Raw genomic sequence first — 19,946 nt, 5'->3', positions numbered from 1 at the left:
ATGACATATAACGTCAGCAACTGCAACACTAAATTTAAAATTAAGTTGTATTGGTTTTGGACTTATATGATCGTTTTGATATCTAGTATCAAATACATATATTCTATAACTACTTTTGAATGTTCTATGATTTATATACGGTTTTATATTATGTGGTAACCAATTATAATCTTCTTTAAAGCTAACAATCTGTTTAAAAGCCTCATTATTATTATTAGCACCATAAATAAATAAATTATTATGAGGCTGAAATTAATAACTATAATAAGAAGTTAAGTACATACAAAAATTATATTAACGTAGCTGAGATAACAGAAATTTTATTATCATCAATAGCAACAACTGCTACATCAACATCAGTTGCACTGACAGTTATAGGTCTGCCTTATTCTATACCTACAGCTTTTGCTACTGCAAGTGTTTGTAGTTCATTATCAAAAACGATTAATACCAAAATAAGAAATAAAATATAAAGTAATGACAAATGTATATTTTAAGTAAACAACTAAATTTTTAGTGATAAGTTTAGTAACTGTATACTAAATCAAAGAATGATAATAAAATAGATAATGATGAGTATAATGAATTACTTAAAACATATGAAGAATATAAGAAGAATAAGAAAAATAAATTGAGTGTTTTTTTAAACTAAATTTATTAGTGTTTAGTTATAATAACAGGACTTCGTCCATGTTTCACCATATATTTAGCAATAATAAAATTACTATTAATATTTACCATTAGATCTATTTCTAGTCATAGACTTACACTTATAATTACACTTACACTTACACTTATGATCAATTTGATATCTAGTATCAAATACATATATTCTATAACTACTTTGGATGTTCTATGGTTTACATATGGTTTAATATTATGAGGTAATCCATTATAATCTATATTATAATTAACAGTCTCCTTAAATGCCTCATTATAATTATTAGTGCCATAATTAATATTCATTCTATCCTCAGGATAAAACTCACTACCAATCTTACAATAACATTCAGTAACATTCGTTTTAAGAAATGTACTTGCATCATGAGTTTGTTCAATAACATTATTATTCTCAAAAGCAATTATTATATATCGTGGTCTTTCCATACCACTTTCCATACCAAGATCAAACAAGAAGTTTATAGCATTGGGTACAATCTTATAAAATGTCTTTCTTTCATTAACTAAAGTTTACATTATTCTTTTTATTTAATCCTTTCTGCACAATAATTCTATTATCATTACTAGGATCAATACTAAGTACACACCATGATATATCTCTAATTTTTATATTAGCATCATTACCAACTGCACCAGGATTAGCATTAGTTCTATATAGAGCTCTATCATTATTATTTCTTTTTAATATTAGTTTAGATCCTAAACCATATATAATCTTTTCTAAATCATTTACAAAACCAAATAGATCTCTCATCTTAACCATCATATACATATGACTTCTTTCTGCAGCAACATGATTACCTTTGAGTTGACTATTCCTATTAACTATTTTTCGAACAAACCCACTCTCATATTCATCATCAGTACTAGTTAATAACCTATACCTCAATAGGTTAGGATGGCAATGATCTATATATTCAATAGTCCTACCAACACTAGTTTCACGCTTAACTGAACAAAATAATGCCACTATACCATAATTTACTAATCTGATATTAGCATCATTAGCAAATACACCACCAGCATCATCTGATACAACAAACTCTATCTCTAGATATGAATCATGCAAATTTAAATGATTCTCTTCTCTATTAACTATGATATTAATATTAGTATTAACTGTATTCATTGTTGCTAGATTACTTGGTTTATATTTTATAATCTTACTTTTGTGTATATCATTATTATAACCATAAGTTGTATCCAAATTAAAATCCATTTTTATAAGATAAAAAATTACTGAGAGTTTAATTTTATGGGAACTACAAAAGATAACTAAAGAATTAACTAAAACTAAAGAAGAGCATACACTTAACTTTAGAGTGATAAAGCCAACAGAAAAATTTAACTTTAATGAACCTATACTTAATACAACAAAACTGGGTTTACTTAGATTATTTGTTTATAATTCTGTGTTTAATATAACTGAAAGAAAGAACCAGTTTATATTTACTAATCCACAATCTTTCTATTAAATAGATGCACCCAAAATATTTATTATACCACCAGGGTCATATGAGTTAACCGATATGGCAGATATAATAAAACAAGAAACAAATAATAATGTTATAATACAAGTAGCTAAAAATACAATGAAATGGAAAATGGAAGTGAAACAAGGTGTTATTAATTTCGATGTAGAAAACTCGGTAGCATCATTACTAGGCTTTGATAAACAAATATATTCAAGAGGTAAGAATACTACAAATAAAATTATTGATATATTGGGTTTAAATACTATTAACATTCATTGCAATATTATATCTGGAGCTAAAGATAATGGTAAAGATACAGACATACTATATACTTTTAATCTAACTGAACCACCAGGCAATTTGATAAATATTATACCGACTAATATCTTATATCAAATTATAACTAAAGATAGAATAGAATATATAGAGTTTCATACCAAAGATGAGTATGGAAGACATTTAGACTTTAGTGGTGATGTATTAAATTTTACTTTACATTTGATATAAATATAAATATAAATATAAATATAACTATGAATATAACTATAAATATAGATTGATCAATTTGAAATAATATTTCTCTCATAAAATCTGTTTAGTACTAAATGTGATAGTTGTAAAAATAAACCATGGATTCAATGTTGTGATTGGTGTTTGGATAAACCATTCCATTGTTTTATTTGTAATAAAAGTGTAACATATAAATAAAAACAAGAACACATGCAATATCATTATTATGATAAACCGGAGGTCATGCTCTGCCACCTGCGAATTTCCAAACGAGCGAAGCTCGTGGTTAACCAAACAACTTCGTTGAGCAGTTTCACTGATCCTAATTATACATGTAAATCATGTACAAAATATAATAGAAATCCCTCCACTATAGTTATAATTAATTATAATTAGATATAATTAGTTACATATATAACATTAGCATAATATTAAATTGCAATCTGGTTTTAAATAGTAGCTTAGTTATTCTCATTTAACTTATACTTCAAAACTCTCCGATCCCAATCAATTCTTAGCTTACCATTAACATATTTATTTTTAGTTGTATCAATGACAATATAATTATAAGGCTCTTTCCATACCTTATTACATATATTAGCAAAATCATTATAACTAAGTTCAATATTATTAAAGAAATCTTGATATATCGATGCTAGGACTTTACCTCTTTGTTCAAATAAAATAAATAGATTACAGTTCTCTCTAACACTCTGCCTATCCAGAGAGAACAGGTTTTGATTAAGATATATCATATTGCAATTATTATGTCTACCTCTACAAAAGTATTCATTAATAACTGGTTCTTAGGCTCTAACATCATCGAATATCATTAGTTTCTCTTAAGTCTTTGGTAATTTATCAGGAGATGGTAAATCTTTTATATCTTTAATAAATTCTATAATTGCCTTTGGGTTTATTCTTTCTAATCCATTGTATTGAATCAAAAGTAGGTCCAATGATGTATAGCCTATCAAAATGTATACTAGCTAGATTTAGTTTTTTAATAAGAATGTCTTACCACATTCACTAGGACCAGATATTATACATCTAAAGTTATCTGGGAATGCGGCTTCAGTATTTATATTATCATCATTTAGCCATGATTGTAGATCTTCACTTATGTTTACAGAGATATTGTAACCAAGACATTCTTTGTTGTTAGATTTACCCCATTGATGTTTTTCACCAAATAGATAGATAAAATTATCTTTATCATTATCATTATCAATAACACTATCATTATCATTACCATTACCATTATCATTATCATTATCATTAACATTATCATTATCATTAACATTATCATTATTAATACCATTATCCTTAGCATCAACATTATCTTTATCTTTATCATTAACATTATCTTTAACACAATAAAACTAAAGAAGAGCATACACTTAACTTTAGAGTGATAAAGCCAACAGAAAAATTTAACTTTAGTGAACCTATACTTAATACAACAAAACTGGGTTTACTTAGATTATTTGTTTATAAATCTGTGTTTAATATAGCTGAAAGAAAGAACCAGTTTATATTTACTAATCCACAATCTTTCTATTAAATAGATGCACCCAAAATATTTATTATACCACCAGGGTCATATGAGTTAACCGATATGGCAGATAAAATAAAACAAGAAACAAATAATAATGTTATAATACAAGTAGCTAAAAATACAATGAAATGGAAAATGGAAGTGAAACAAGGTGTTATTAATTTCGATGTAGAAAACTCGGTAGCATCATTACTAGGCTTTGATAAACAAATATATTCAAGAGGTAAGAATACTACAAATAAAATTATTGATATATTGGGTTTAAATACTATTAACATTCATTGCAATATTATATCTGGAGCTAAAGATAATGGTAAAGATACAGACATACTATATACTTTTAATCTAACTGAACCACCAGGCAATTTGATAAATATTATACCGACTAATATCTTATATCAAATTATAACTAAAGATAGAATAGAATATATAGAGTTTCATACCAAAGATGAGTATGGAAGACATTTAGACTTTAGTGGTGATGTATTAAATTTTACTTTACATTTGATATAAATATAAATATAAATATAAATATAACTATGAATATAACTATAAATATAGATTGATCAATTTGAAATAATATTTCTCTCATAAAATCTGTTTAGTACTAAATGTGATAGTTGTAAAAATAAACCATGGATTCAATGTTGTGATTGGTGTTTGGATAAACCATTCCATTGTTTTATTTGTAATAAAAGTGTAACATATAAAGAAAAACAAGAACACATGCAATATCATTATTATGATAAACCGGAGGTCATGCTCTGCCACCTGCGAATTTCCAAACGAGCGAAGCTCGTGGTTAACCAAACAACTTCGTTGAGCAGTTTCACTGATCCTAATTATACATGTAAATCATGTACAAAATATAATAGAAATCCCTCCACTATAGTTATAATTAATTATAATTAGATATAATTAGTTACATATATAACATTAGCATAATATTAAATTGCAATCTGGTTTTAAATAGTAGCTTAGTTATTCTCATTTAACTTATACTTCAAAACTCTCCGATCCCAATCAATTCTTAGCTTACCATTAACATATTTATTTTTAGTTATATCAATGACAATATAATTATAAGGCTCTTTCCATATCTTATTACATATATTAGCAAAATCATTATAACTAAGTTCAATATTATTAAAGAAATCTTGATATATCGATGCTAGGACTTTACCTCTTTGTTCAAATAAAATAAATAGATTACAGTTCTCTCTAACACTCTGCCTATCCAGAGAGAACAGGTTTTGATTAAGATATATCATATTGCAATTATTATGTCTACCTCTACAAAAGTATTCATTAATAACTGGTTCTTAGGCTCTAACATCATCGAATATCATTAGTTTCTCTTAAGTCTTTGGTAATTTATCAGGAGATGGTAAATCTTTTATATCTTTAATAAATTCTATAATTGCCTTTGGGTTTATTCTTTCTAATCCATTGTATTGAATCAAAAGTAGGTCCAATGATGTATAGCCTATCAAAATGTATACTAGCTAGATTTAGTTTTTTAATAAGAATGTCTTACCACATTCACTAGGACCAGATATTATACATCTAAAGTTATCTGGGAATGCGGCTTCAGTATTTATATTATCATCATTTAGCCATGATTGTAGATCTTCACTTATGTTTACAGAGATATTGTAACCAAGACATTCTTTGTTGTTAGATTTACCCCATTGATGTTTTTCACCAAATAGATAGATAAAATTATCTTTATCATTATCATTATCAATAACACTATCATTATCATTACCATTACCATTATCATTATCATTATCATTAACATTATCATTATCATTAACATTATCATTATTATTACCATTATCCTTAGCATCAACATTATCTTTATCTTTATCATTAACATTATCTTTAACACTATCATTATCTTTATTATTATCATTACCATTATTAGCGAAGCTACTTCGTAGATCATTAACATTATCTCTAACACTATCATTATCTTTAGCACTATCATTATCATTAACATTATCATTAACATTATCATTATCAATAACCTTATCGTTAACATTAACAATATCATTAACATTACAACCTAAACAAAAACACTTATTATATATTACTGGTTATTTACATTGATTAACTAGAATATTCAAAGCATTGTTAATTCTAAATCCTCTATCAATAAGATAGATCATATATAAACAATAAGCCCCACAATAAGATTCATCATGTTGTTATATTCACTCCTTAAAGCCTAGATCAATATATTCTTCGAAAAATAAGGGTGGGGTCTCAACACCAAAACTATCAAAGTAATGCACAGGACCACCTTCTCTTCTTATAACTAAAACCCAATGTGTACCTTCAGTTGGGTGTGGATTGACAATAATGTTGAAATTAGGTTCAATAATAATATCTGGAGTGACATCTCTCATTACTATTTCAATTGGTGTTAGACTTATATCTTTTCCTGTATCTTTTTTTCTGATATCACTCGTAGCATTATTATCAATATTAAATTTATTATTGAATTCCTCAAAAGTTAGGATAAGCATTTTATATGATAAATTTAATAAGTCTGAGTCTAAGTCTAAATCAAGTCTATATTTTATATATAAAAATGGAGACAGGTAGCGCAGTTATAATTTTTGTTTTGTTAATCGGAATTTGTTATATAATATATGATTCGATACCAAGTAAATATAAAAAACTAGAAGAAAGCTTTGGTGGATTTATGAATAGGAGTCTAGTTAGTTTGAATATGAAATCTCACCATTACACACTAATGTTTATGGTGGAACTAGTACAGGGAAAACATATTTTATTAGACAATATTTAAAATTATAGTCAGTCCAAAACCAAAACCAAAACCAAAACCAAGACCAAAACCAAGACCAAAACCAAAATCAAGACCAAGCTAAAAATATAGCTATAGTGTGTAGAGATGACAGAGACTGGATAGATCCTTAGTCTAATAAGTTTTATACTGGGTTTAATAAATGTGATATAAATATGATCACAAAAAATAATATGCATAAATTTCAAAATTGTGCAATGGTACTTGATGATATGGGTGATAGGTTAATTAAAGATATAGTTTATTATTTTACTGAAGGTAGACATTATAATATTCAAAAGATTGTAATGTGTCATAAACCAGCTCAAAAAATTAATACGGCAAGAATGAGTTGTGATACTATTTAATTAACAACTTATAATGGACCTGACCTATATAAAAACTTTAATGAGATATATAAATGTGAACATGACTTTAGTAAAATAATAAATGAATTAAATAGTAACTATTATAATTGTACAGATGGAATGTCAGATGAACTTCGTTATGGTATAATTAAATATAATAAGAAGGAAAATACTTTTATTATTATTAATAGTAATAGAACAGTGATATATGATTCAAGAGTTGGTTTTCTTGATTTGAAAGCTCTTAGTTTAAAAGATGAATTAGAAAGAGAAGATATAAATAAACTTATAGCATATATGAAACCACTCATGATAAATGCAACAGATAGAAATACCATTAATCATTTTAATTATCTGTTTTATTTTAATAAACTTCTTACTTTAAATAATATTAAAATTCAGAATAATGTTTTAACAAAAGAGACGGTTAAAGCAAAAAGTTTAAAGCAATTATCAAATATCGGTGGAATTATAGTTTGGGGTTTAGTTATAACTAGATATATTTATCCTGATTCAATAATAAAAACTGTTGGAGCCGTGGCAATGAGTGCAAGCAATATGTTGAATAGAGCAAACACTTTGGTTAACGTTGGATATGGAAAAAATCTGCCAAGCAGGTTGATGGTGAAACATGGACAAAGTCCAATCTGGGAACCAGTTACACTGATGGTGAAACAGGGATAAAGTCCTATCTGAGAAATGATTATACTGATCTACGAAGTGATTATACCGATCTGTGAACCAGTTACGCTGATCTGAAAATTAGTTTAGTTAATGTGGCACGTAAACTTGTTACACCCTTAGAAAAACTACAAGAAGAATATATAAATGAAGAGATGGGAATTTTGAATAGAAAGGGAGGAAAGTTTTTAACCAGACTATATGGAAATAATGAAGAATTTAGAGAAGAGATTATAAATTTTGTTAGAGATAAAAAAGAATTAGACCTTGAATTGATTTTAGATAAGAGATGTAAAACTAATACACTCAATACGTTAGGAAATAAATATTTAGCAGATTGTATCACATCTAAAGATAATACTAACGATTTAATTGAAATCATGGCTAAATATTATCTGCGAAGCAGTTTGGTAAACCACGAACAAAGTTCGTTGGAGAAGGGCAAGCCTTGTTACACCAACCACGAGCAAAGCTCGTTCACTGATCTGCGAAATGATTAGGTAAATATTATAGTTTACCCTATTATGAATGCTTTTAAAATGCTTAGAGTGTAACTATAAGTATGGAAACATTGCTGTTTTAAAATATCATTATGAATCATGTCATAAAGATAAAACTGATAAATGTATGTGTGGTAATATAATACTAAGTGGTATTTGCGCTAATAATTTTTCTCCATGGGGTTGTTCTTTAAAAAATGAATCTAGTTCTAGGTCTAGATCTAGTTCTAGTTCTAGCTCTAGTTCTGGTTCTGGTTCTAGTTCTGGTTCTGGTTCTAGTTCTATCTATGACTCTAACTCTAACTCAGACCCTAACCCTAACCTTAACCTTAACCCTAACCCCAACCCTAACCCTAACCCTAACCCTAACCCTAACACTAACCTTAACCTTAACATTAACATTAGCCCAGAAGTCTTAATTAGAAGTTGTAATAAATGTAATTATATAAAACCACTAACTGATTTTGATGAGAGTAAGTATACATGTAAAAGTTGTACTTCAGCTAAAGTTAATTGTCCATATTGTATTTCTGTTGTGAGATATGATGGGATACGGGCTCGTGTAAAGAAACAACATCCAGATGTAGATATACCTAAAGGATTTAGTAGAAATCTGCGATCGGACGATGTCCGTGGCAAGCCAAGCAGTTACACTGATTTGAGTGAGAAAACATTTACTCCTAGTTGGCAAAGCAAGACTGTAAATTTATTGAAGAGTATAGATAATTTGAAATAAAAGTATAAAAAAATTTTTAAAAAATATAAAAAAGAGGGAATAACTCTTTAAGAGCGAAAAAGAGCGATCTTTCTACTGGGGGATCACCCCGAATAAGAGTGAATCGCTCTTAAAGAGTGAAATGTAAATTTTGCTTTGATTTTTTGATTTTAATTGATTTCTGATTGATTTTCGATCGAATATAGAGCTAATATATAGTAGTGGATAAAACAAGGAAATCAACAAATAGTAAAATTTGGCCCTATTCGACATGCGCGATTAGCGTTTGGAGAACGGGACAAATTTTGCTAGTGGTTGATTTCCTTGTTTTATCCACTACTCTCTGAGGCATGGCCAAATGCACTAACTAAATATTATGCTAAATAATCGTTCTGAAAGTTTCAACGTTGGAATAAGATATTGGGTATAATTTGGGTATTTTGTCACAGTGGGTATCATGACACCCTCGGGGTTAAATGCCCGTTTATGTATAGACAAGTGTGGAGTTGAGGGAGTTGATGGCAGTGAATCTTGAGAAGATGGCCTCTGAAATGGGACTGAACAGTGTTGATGCAGTGGACTCTGTCGCTGGAAGTCTCAAAGTGATCACTCTTTACAAAGAAGAATTATCACAACAAACTATGGTAAGTTACATTACCCGTACCTAAGGTTCACTGTCAATCAGCACTGATTCAGAACAGTTTCAGAAAAATTTTATGATTCAGTACTGATTCAGAAGGATTTCAGAACCAACTGTGAAGTGATTTCTGAATATATCTGAATCAGAGCAAATTTCAGAGAAAACATTCTGTATTTTTCTGAATCATAAGATAATTCAGAATGAATCACTGAATTAGCTCTGAATCAGACAAATTCAGTGCAAAATGTGACTTGAATTAGACTCTGACTCAGTATTGAATTCGAATTAAAGTTAGGTACGGGTATGCAATTTAAAAAAGATACTTCAAGACCTTTGATAAGATTCATTGTTGAGCTACGACACTTGTCTTGCAAGATCTTCCAATATTATAGAAGATAGCGATTATCTTGAATGATTCTTTCCAAACTTATATTGATTACGAGCGGATATGGTGGTCAATAATACCCAGGTCGATGTCCTCAGAAAACTCAGGTTGATGTTCAAGACGGAAGTCATCTCTGATCCGACAATTCTAGACCGAAATAAGGCCATCTGATCGGACACAACCTTGCTCGCTATTTTGTCTGCGCTCAAAGAGTGATTGGATCCGCCTGCACTGTTTGGACTAAAGTTCATTAAAAACTTTTGAATTCGTTTTTGATCAGGTGTATATGCGCTAAAAATCGGTTTTTGATCAGGCTTATTTGCTCTCAAAATTGTCTCCGATGAAACTATTCTGCGCTCAAAATGGTCTCTGTGCTCGAAATTGTTTTTGACCAGACTAACATGTGACCAAATGTCTCTGATCATAACAACGATATTTCAGCTTGATTTTGGTAAGTTCATGTCATTAAAATTGTTTTTAGCACAACGTTGATCTATAAAATCTTTCAATAACTTTTAGGTACTGAAAATCCAAAATTTAAAACATTGCCTTGTTTTTCTTTTATTTCAAGATTCTGTCACAATAACTGATAATGGGTGGGTTTTCAAGAATTACTTTCTCAAAAGTTGTTCTTACCTACTTATACAAGTGAACAGCTCTCAGTTCTGATCAAAATCGATGCGGACACCAACGCAATGTGGTTACATGTCCGACCGCGTAGGTGACGCTGGCATTTTGCAGAGCCATTAACTATTAATCAATCACTTTTTTTGGCTCTGATCAGAATTAATTGCGCTGAGGTTTTTTTACATCAGAACGATTTGCGCTCAAAATAGTTTATGAGCAGATTCATTTTTTCTGCAAATTGGTCCCTGATCAGATCAGGTTACATCAAAAGTTGCTTTTTGTTAAATTCAATCAGTAAAGTTTTCCTCGGATCGGATCAGTCTCTCGTCTCTCATGAGTATTTGAGGTCATCTAGAGCATTTGTTTTTGAGAGCAGAAGTCAAATTGGGCTGGGACCACAGCCTCTGATCCGATCTACTGACCCGTGAGAAAGAATAAATGATAAGAACAAATCAGGAATGAATGTCCGGAATGAAATAGCTCATAACTCCTGCCAGAGTTGGATAATATTTGGATAAAATTGGATAATATCTCAAGCTCATGATAATATTTCGTTTTCCTTATACCAACAGTACTTTCGAGAGAATACTCATTGAAAGAGAGAGAACATTCAAAATCCGAACAGTAAAGACATAGCTTTTTTAATTTAAATTTTTAGTAACTTATTATTTTTTTATCAGTGACCTACTTTATCAAACTCTTGAGTTGCTTACATATCTGAAAATTTTTGTTTTATCAAAGATGTTTTTGAGCACTTGAAAGTCTAAACGAAGGTCTCGAACTATAATTTGAGCGCATTTGGAGTGTTTAAAATATTTTACCGCATAAATCTCAGATTTCGGATCATTTTGGGCTTAGTCGATCTGGTCAGAGGTCAACCAGAGGTCTGCGCAGTTAACTGTAAAAAACTCCTTTCATAATAAAGACGAAAAAATGCTTTGAAAAATGCAGACATAAATTAAAATTGTTAGACTATCCAGTCATGAACTGAATGCTGTAAAGGAAACAATGAAAAGAAATTTGAAAAAAAATATGACCAAACAGAAATTGTGACTGCTCTGAGAATAAAAGATAAATAAAACTTGTGACTCATGGTGCAAAAAAATGTGTTAACTATATTGAAACTGAAAAACTCATAATTTTAAAACTGGCAATTGAAACTAATTTCTAGAAGGAAAGGATAATCTTACTGATGATAAACGCAACATGTAGAAAAATTGTTATAATCGTGCATTGAAGAGTTTTTCAGTTTTCAGGAACCGTCAAAATAAATTTAAAATCAAAACCTTTACACTACAAGTCATGACACTGACATATCAAACCATAAAACCAGAGAAAGACTCTAATCTAACGAAAAAAAATGATGACTAGAAGAAAAGAAAAAAGCCGAAAAATATTTCAAGGTTCAGAAGCGTCCTTAGGAGCAAATCTATTGAAGAGGAACAGCACACGAAGAGTAATTTAGTTCAATTATCCATATCTGACAAAACTGCTGAATTTTTATCAGAAAAAATTCCAGAAAATGAAAGCAACCTGAAAAATCTCGTAAGGGTTTTATATTCGATAGATTTTGTACACGGTAGATACCACCGTAGATGAACGTTTTTGCGGTCAATATAAGCTACATAAGCGACAACAGATACCATTATGTCTTTGTTAATAGACGCCGCCAGCCTCTCAAACGACTATTATTCAGGCGCTCTCCTTTTTTAACAATTCAAAGAAATTAAATTGTATTGGTGCGCTGGCTTTTAAGATCTGTTCACGCTTTGATCGGTTTTTCCACGTCAAAGAAAATTCAAACCAGAGTGATTACTTGGTCACACTGAAACAGTAAAAAAAGCGAAAATGGAGTAGGTTTGAGGCGTGACTTTTTTCAAATACCTTTAAAGTGGAGTGAAAAAATTGTGTTTGAACAATTTGGCGGTTTTTCAGATGGATTACTTTTCAGGTGCATCAATTTGACTTCTGTTTTCAGATTTTCCTCTCCTTCAGTGATTTTCTTTCATACGGTACACATGTGTTCAATTGTGCCTATTTGCCTTTGCTTGAATTCCATAAGGGGCAGCTAAAACTTTTTATGGCTTTGCCACTGTTTAATGTCAAAAAATATTAGTGAATTTCAGATTTCGCCCCTTTTTAAAATTATCTCTTCTCTTATTGCTTAGTATCATCAATGGCAGGTGTGGCTGATTTCTAATGAGGCATAAAAGAGCCCAAATAAAGTCTCTAGTTAATAGCTAATGGATTTCATGACTTTGACATTACTTTTTCTCAAAACTTTTGAGTGAATTTTTGAGTTCTGCAAGTATTATTGTAATTTTGATGTCTTATCATTTAATCTCGTCGGCGACAGGTCACTGATGCTGCTAATAGTGGTTAAGTTTGTCTATTTGACCGTCTTTGTTCACAGCTAGTGCTTTCTATGCCTTTGAAACTAATTGTTTTCAGTAATAATTATCAAATTTTTTTTATTAATTTTGCGAGTTTTTTTTTCAATTTAGTCTCATCATCGATTGGTCCCATTAGTTGCTAAAGACGCTTTAATTAAAGCATTTACTTTCAGTTCATTGCCATTGCTTTTTTGTGATTTATACGCTTTTTCGTTTTTTTAAAAAGAATCCTGGTGACTTTTTTTTACTTTTGCTAGTATTTGTTGTACTTATGGCTGTCTTATCACTTAATCTCATTGAGTACGAATCTCAACGATGGTCTTTCAGGACTCAAATATTTGATGTCATTGTATCCATCAGTAGTTGTTGTGTTTTGTGACTTTTATAGTCATTGTTTTCGAAAAGTTTCAGTGAGTTTTATTGAGATTTTTCGTTTTTTTTGTCTGGTTACTAAATATTAATAGTCAGAAAACTCGTCGATCTTTAATGACATGTTACTAATAAGAAACAGAAGTTTGTAGTTGGCAGTTTGAGTTCATGGCAGTTGTTTTTTTATTTTGATCCTGTCCTATAGAAAAATGATTTTTTAGTATCGCTTGTTTCTGTTGTTCTGGTATCGTTTTTTTACATATTCTTACTACAAACAGCTCTCATTTGATTTTTCAAAACCTTTTTAAAGATTTTCAGGTCAAAAATTAATAAAATATTATGAATTTTATTTCAGGAGTTCTGCTATGATTTTTTAAATTCGCATTACCTTATGATCAACTTTATCATTTCACATAATTTACGACTTTCACGCTTGACTTCTGACTTACTTCACTCACTGTTCCAACTAAATGATTTTAAAATCAGTTCACTCAATGCATTACGCAAGATAGTGAATACAGTCAAGGTCAGAAGAGCAAAACCAAAAAGAGACGGATTAAGTGATTGAGAATTAGGTTATCAAATTTCATTGGAGTGTTTGCTAGCTGACATTGGTATTAAGCTCATTATCTTTCAGTTTAGAAGCTGAAATAATTATAGATTTGGACTCCAACTAAAACTGCAAGCCGAATAAGAACACTTTTTGACACTGAAAAATGTAGAAAAAATTTTGATTAGTTTATCTCTTGTTTTTCTTCTTTTTCTTCTTTTTCTGTTTTAATCCCATTGTGCATCAAGCGCGACAACGGTGGCTAATTTCCGGCAATATTCCGGCTATGTGTCCTTTTTGCAGCACTCCTTTAAAGTGCAGTGAGAAAATTGTATTTGATCGATTTGGCGGTTTTTCAGATGGATTTTTTTTCAGGTGCATCAATTGGACTTCTGTTCTTACATTTCCTCTCCTTCAGTGCTTTTCTTTTATACGAAAAATATGAGTTCAATTGTGCCTTTTTGCTTTTGCTAGAATTCATTAAGGGGTAGCTAAAAATTTTTTTGACCTTGCCACTATTTATTCTCATAAAAATTAGTGAACTTTAGATTTTGCCTCTTTTTAAAATTGTCTCTTATCTTATCGCTTAGTATCATCAAGGACAAGTGTGGTTGGTTTCTAATGAGACAAAACAGAGCCTAACAAATGTTTTGGATTAAAAGCTAGTAATTTTCATGACTTTGACAATACTTTTTCTCAAAATTTGTGAATGAAATTTTGAGTTCTGCAAGTATTAATGTACTTTTGATGTCTTATCATTTAATCTCGTCGGCGACAGGTCTCTGATGCTGCTAATAATGGTTAAGTTTATCAGATTGGCTGTTTTTGTTCACAGCTAGTGCTTTCTATGCCTTTGAAACTAATTTTTTCCGATAATAATTATCGAATTTTTTTTTTAGTTTTTTGAGTTTTTTTTCAATTTAGTCTCATCATCGATTGGTCCCATTAGTTGCTAAAGACGCTTTAATTAAAGCATTTACTTTCAGTTCATTGCTATTGCTTTTTTGTGATTTATACGCTTTTTCGTTTTTTTAAAAAGAATCCTTGTGTATTTTTTACTTTTGCTAGTATTGTTGTACTTATGGCTGTCTTATCACTTAATCTCATTGAGTACGAATCTCAACGATGGTCTTTTAGGACTCAAATATTTGATGTCACTGTATCCATCAGTAGTTGTTGTGTTTTGTGACTTTTATAGACATTGTTTTCGAAAATTTTCAGTGAGTTTTATTGAGATTTTTGGTTTTTTTGTCTTATTACTTAATACTATTAGTCAGAGCACTCGTCGACATTTGATGACAGGTCGCCAACAAGAAACAGAAGAATTTAGTTAGCAATTTGAGTTCATAGCAGCTGTTTTTTGATGAAGATACTGACTTTTCAAAAAAGTAAAATTTGAATTTTTAGTCTTGCTTGTTTTTGTTTTTCTGGTGTTGTTTTATTACTTAGTCTTATCACTAACAGCTCTCATTTGATTTTTTAAAAATTTTTAATGATTTTCAGGTCATAATTTATTAGTTTTTTGAATTATATTTCAGGACTTCTCCTGTTATTTTGTTTAAAATTTGCTTTACTTTTTGATCACGTTTATCTTTTTACATAATATACGACATTCACGTTTGACTTCTGAATTACTTCACTCACTGTTTCAACTGAACTATTTTTTAAATCCATTCACTCAATGCATTACGCAAGATAGTGAATACAGTCAAGGTCAGAAGAGCAAAATCAAAAAGAGACGGGTTAAGTGATTGAGAATTAGGTTATTAAATTTCATTGGAGTGTTTGCTAGCTGACATTGGTATTAAGCTCATTAGCTTTCAGTTTAGAAGCTGAATTAGGTATAGTTTTGGACTCCAACTGAAACTGCAAGCCGAATCAGAACACTTTTTGACACTGAAAAAATGTAGAAAAATTTTAGTTAATTTATCTCTTCTTATTTCTCTTTCTGTTTTAATCACAATGTGCATCAAGCGCTTCAACTGCGGCTATTTTCCGGCAATCTGCCGGCTATGTTTCCTTTTTGCATCATCAAGATAGCATCGTTCAAATATCTGTAAAAATGACTTTTTAAGGCCTCATTTCCTGTTTTGTATTTTTGAAACCCTAATTTTGAGCGAAACAAAAATAACTGATAATTGTACTTATGAACATACCACCATTGCATTTTTAGCTAAAAAAATTAGAAAAGTGTAAATTACAAGACAATAGAGTTAGCAAACGAGCCAAATGGAATTTTAAGTAAGTTTTGAATCTCTATATCACAGGGAATGGTTTTCCAATTTTTTTTAGATTGCTAATCAATAGGGATACAATTTATCAGTTGGATTGTCCAATTAGTTGTTCCAGATAGGTGTTTGAGTTGAGATCAAGTTGACATCTGGTAATCTGGTCAGTGGTCAACTTGGTCTGCTATGGTCTGTCCAGATGTGATTTGGTCTTTGACTCTGACTCGGATTGCAAAAAAAATAAGTTTTCGTGTCTGACTCCAGTCTGGCGTAGTTTACTTTTTTTGCGTTCAACGTTGTCTATGATAAGACTTTTGTGCGTTCAAAGTTGTCTGTGATCAGACTATCGTTCGTTCAAAGTTGCCTATGTCCAGACTTTCGTGCGTTCATTGGTGTCTCCAGACCGTGAAATTTTGAACGCACGACACACCCCCCCCCCCCTTGTGCGTTCATTTTGGTCTGGACATATCGACTTTCGGTCTGGGACCTCAGCCTGGGTTAAGAAGATCCTTCCATAATAAGCAAGAAAAATACTCCAAAAATGTGTAAACAGAGTTAAGAATCGTTGAACAACCCAGTCACGAATTGAATGCTGTAAAAAATACTGGAAATAATTTTGGAAAAAATAAACACTTTGACAAATAATCCATAAATTGGAGAACTTGCAATCGTGAAATTTGAATTTCAGAGTTCTGTTCATTCTGTGAGCATAATTGTGGCAGCCAGTTTGATCCAGTTTGCTCCTGAACTGGACCAGGGATCCCTGGAGACAATGACCGAGTCTGCAACAAGTGCCATTGCCAGTGTACTTATGGTTAGTTCATAGCATTCTGGAACACAATTCTGGAGTACAAATCGGGAAAACAATACTCCCCAAAAAGATGTTTTAAAAAATTGTTTTTTTTTCTCATAGGTCCTGATTAATTTCTATTCTCGTCACCCCCCCCCCCCCTCTCTATTAAACTATGTTCAGTGTAACAAACAAGGAGGGGCCATACACGCTATAGCCAATAATAAGGGTGGTTATTCTTTTCTATCACCAAAAATTTTATCAAGTTACCTAATTTTAGGGTTTTTTTCAATTCATTGCTTACTGTTGAACAATGCAATTCTAAAGCGCTGATTGAATAAAAAACAGTCGTTCAGAAATTCAAGTTGTCAAAAAATAACGATTTTAATCTTTCGCTTTCTCACGCTAGGAAAAAATAACTTTCAATCTTTCTTTGTTTTTCTGTCTTCTCTTCCTGGAAGTCTTAATTTTTTTTCCATTTCCTCTCTAGGATAGCTGCGGGAGTCATATTGAGACGTCTCATCAGGTGATAAATTATAAAACCGAAGTAAATTATAAATTTAGAAAATTGAAGTTTGAAGCCGAATTGAATTGAATTAGCATATAGCTAGAAATAATTCTAAGCAAATTTGTCAACATCATTGTCCTTGATTGTAGTAAAATTGAAATAACAATTAAAACAATGTTAATATTTTGAATTAACTCAATTAAAACGAAAATGAAACACTTCAATTTGACAGAGCTTGCTGTTGAAATGATCAACAAAAAATCACCTTTTTGCCACGTTTTGACAAGAGATAGCCATCACGCATTCCTCAAACGAAACAAAAAAATTATTATTTTAGCGTAGGCTGTTTTCAAATGACAGCTGATCATTAAAAATGAAATTTTGAAGAGATGTTTATTTTGATTTACTGTTGTTCACAATTCTTCCTTGACTCACGGTGATTTTTTCACAATCAAATTCTTACTTCACATGCTCAACATTCCGACCACAAATGAAGTATAAAATAGAAGAAAAATTAAAGGTAGTTGCGTTCATGCTCAGTAGCAAAGAAATGGGATGAGTACGGTCACTGAAAATAACTGTATCATCTCATTGAAGTTGGTCAACCTTAGTCCAGAGGACTGAACATAAACGATGGAAGAGACGTTCTTTGTGTTCGGTTTTCCTCTTAAAAAATCGTCGGTGTCTGGATTGTTGATTGAGTTCGGTTTCAAACGTAGGAAATTGTCGGTATGTTCGGTCTCTTAGATTCAGTATGCTTAGTTTTGGCTCTTAGATTCGGTTTGACGATTTTCTACGCTTAAAATCGAACATTCCGAATCTAAGAAAAGTAGACAGCCGACTTTTTCGTGCGTTTAAAACCGAGCATATCGGTGTTTCTTACGCTTAAAAACGGAACATACCGACGACATCGAAGAAAAAACGTAGAGGCTTCATCGTTTTTTTTCTTAAAAAAAACTGAACATACCGACTATTTTCTTACATTTATGAAGAGCAATTTCTGAGTTAGGGCGAACTAAATCTAATAGATAGATGATTTTTGTACAAAGCATATAAGCGTCTATTTTGATGGATCATTATCAAAATTATTATAACTCTGCAATTTGGCACAACTTGCATGCAAGGTCAGAGCATTGTCTGGCTCTCAAAAAACAGGCCGTCATTTGCTTTTTCTGTATTTTATTTACCTTTGTAAACTAGGATGGAGTTCAGAGGTTCAGTCGCGACTTGTGTAAGGCTATCCGTCAATTAGATCTGAGGCTGGCCATCATTAATTAAATATAACTATGAGCTGTAGAACTGTAAAAAGCTGTATAGAGATTAAGAGATTTATAAAGTAAATAGAAATCGAAATTTTAATAATAATAATAATAATAATAATAATAATAATATTAATAATAATAATAATAATAATAATAATAATAATAATAATAATAATAATAATAATACTAATAATAATAATAATAATAATAATAACAATAATAATAATAATAATAATAATAATAATAATAATAATAATAATAATAATAATAATAATAATAATAATAAGAATAATAATAATAAGAATAATAATAATAATAATAATAATAATAATAATAATAATAATTATAATAATAAAAATAATAATAATAATAATAATAATAATAATAAAAATAATGATAATAATAATAATAATAGTAATAATAATAATAATAATAATAATAATAATAATAATAATAATAATAATAATATTAATAATAATAATAATAATAATAATAATAATAATAATAATAATAATAATAATAATGATAATAATAATAATAATAATAATAATAATAATAATAATAGTAATAATAATAATAATAATAATAATAATAATAATAATAATAATAATAATAATAATAATAATAATAATAACAATAATGATAATAATAATAATAATAAAAATAATAATAATAATAATAATAATAATAATAATAATAATAAAAAATAATAATAATAATAATAATAATAATAATAATAATAATAATAATAATAATAATAATAATAATAATAATAATAATAATGATAAATTGTTTCCATCAGTCAATAAGTAGCTTTTCACAATTACCTGTACAAATACAATCACATATTTGACTGTGGAAGAGCACTATTGGGCCGTTTAAGATTCGTTCTTA

General features: G+C 29.6%; 1 protein-coding gene across 1 annotated transcript in view; it reads left to right on the top strand.

Moving 5' to 3' along the window:
• The first annotated feature begins 7,947 nt into the window (after window positions 1–7,947).
• Window positions 7,948–19,946, top strand: part of LOC142335018 (uncharacterized) — a 49,004-nt gene continuing 37,005 nt past the window's right edge. The window contains exons 1-3 of the mRNA XM_075383345.1: window positions 7,948–8,073; window positions 9,795–9,944; window positions 17,181–17,306. Of these exons, the coding sequence (XP_075239460.1) occupies window positions 7,948–8,073; window positions 9,795–9,944; window positions 17,181–17,306 (402 nt within the window). The remainder of the gene's footprint in view (window positions 8,074–9,794; window positions 9,945–17,180; window positions 17,307–19,946) is intronic.

The sequence above is a fragment of the Convolutriloba macropyga genome, chromosome 2 (genome assembly GCF_964194025.1).
Source record: "Convolutriloba macropyga chromosome 2, txConMacr16.3, whole genome shotgun sequence".
NCBI lineage: Eukaryota > Metazoa > Xenacoelomorpha > Acoela > Convolutidae > Convolutriloba > Convolutriloba macropyga.
The sequence above is the reverse complement of the archived record's forward strand: the minus strand, read 5'-3'. Positions and strand labels throughout refer to the sequence as shown.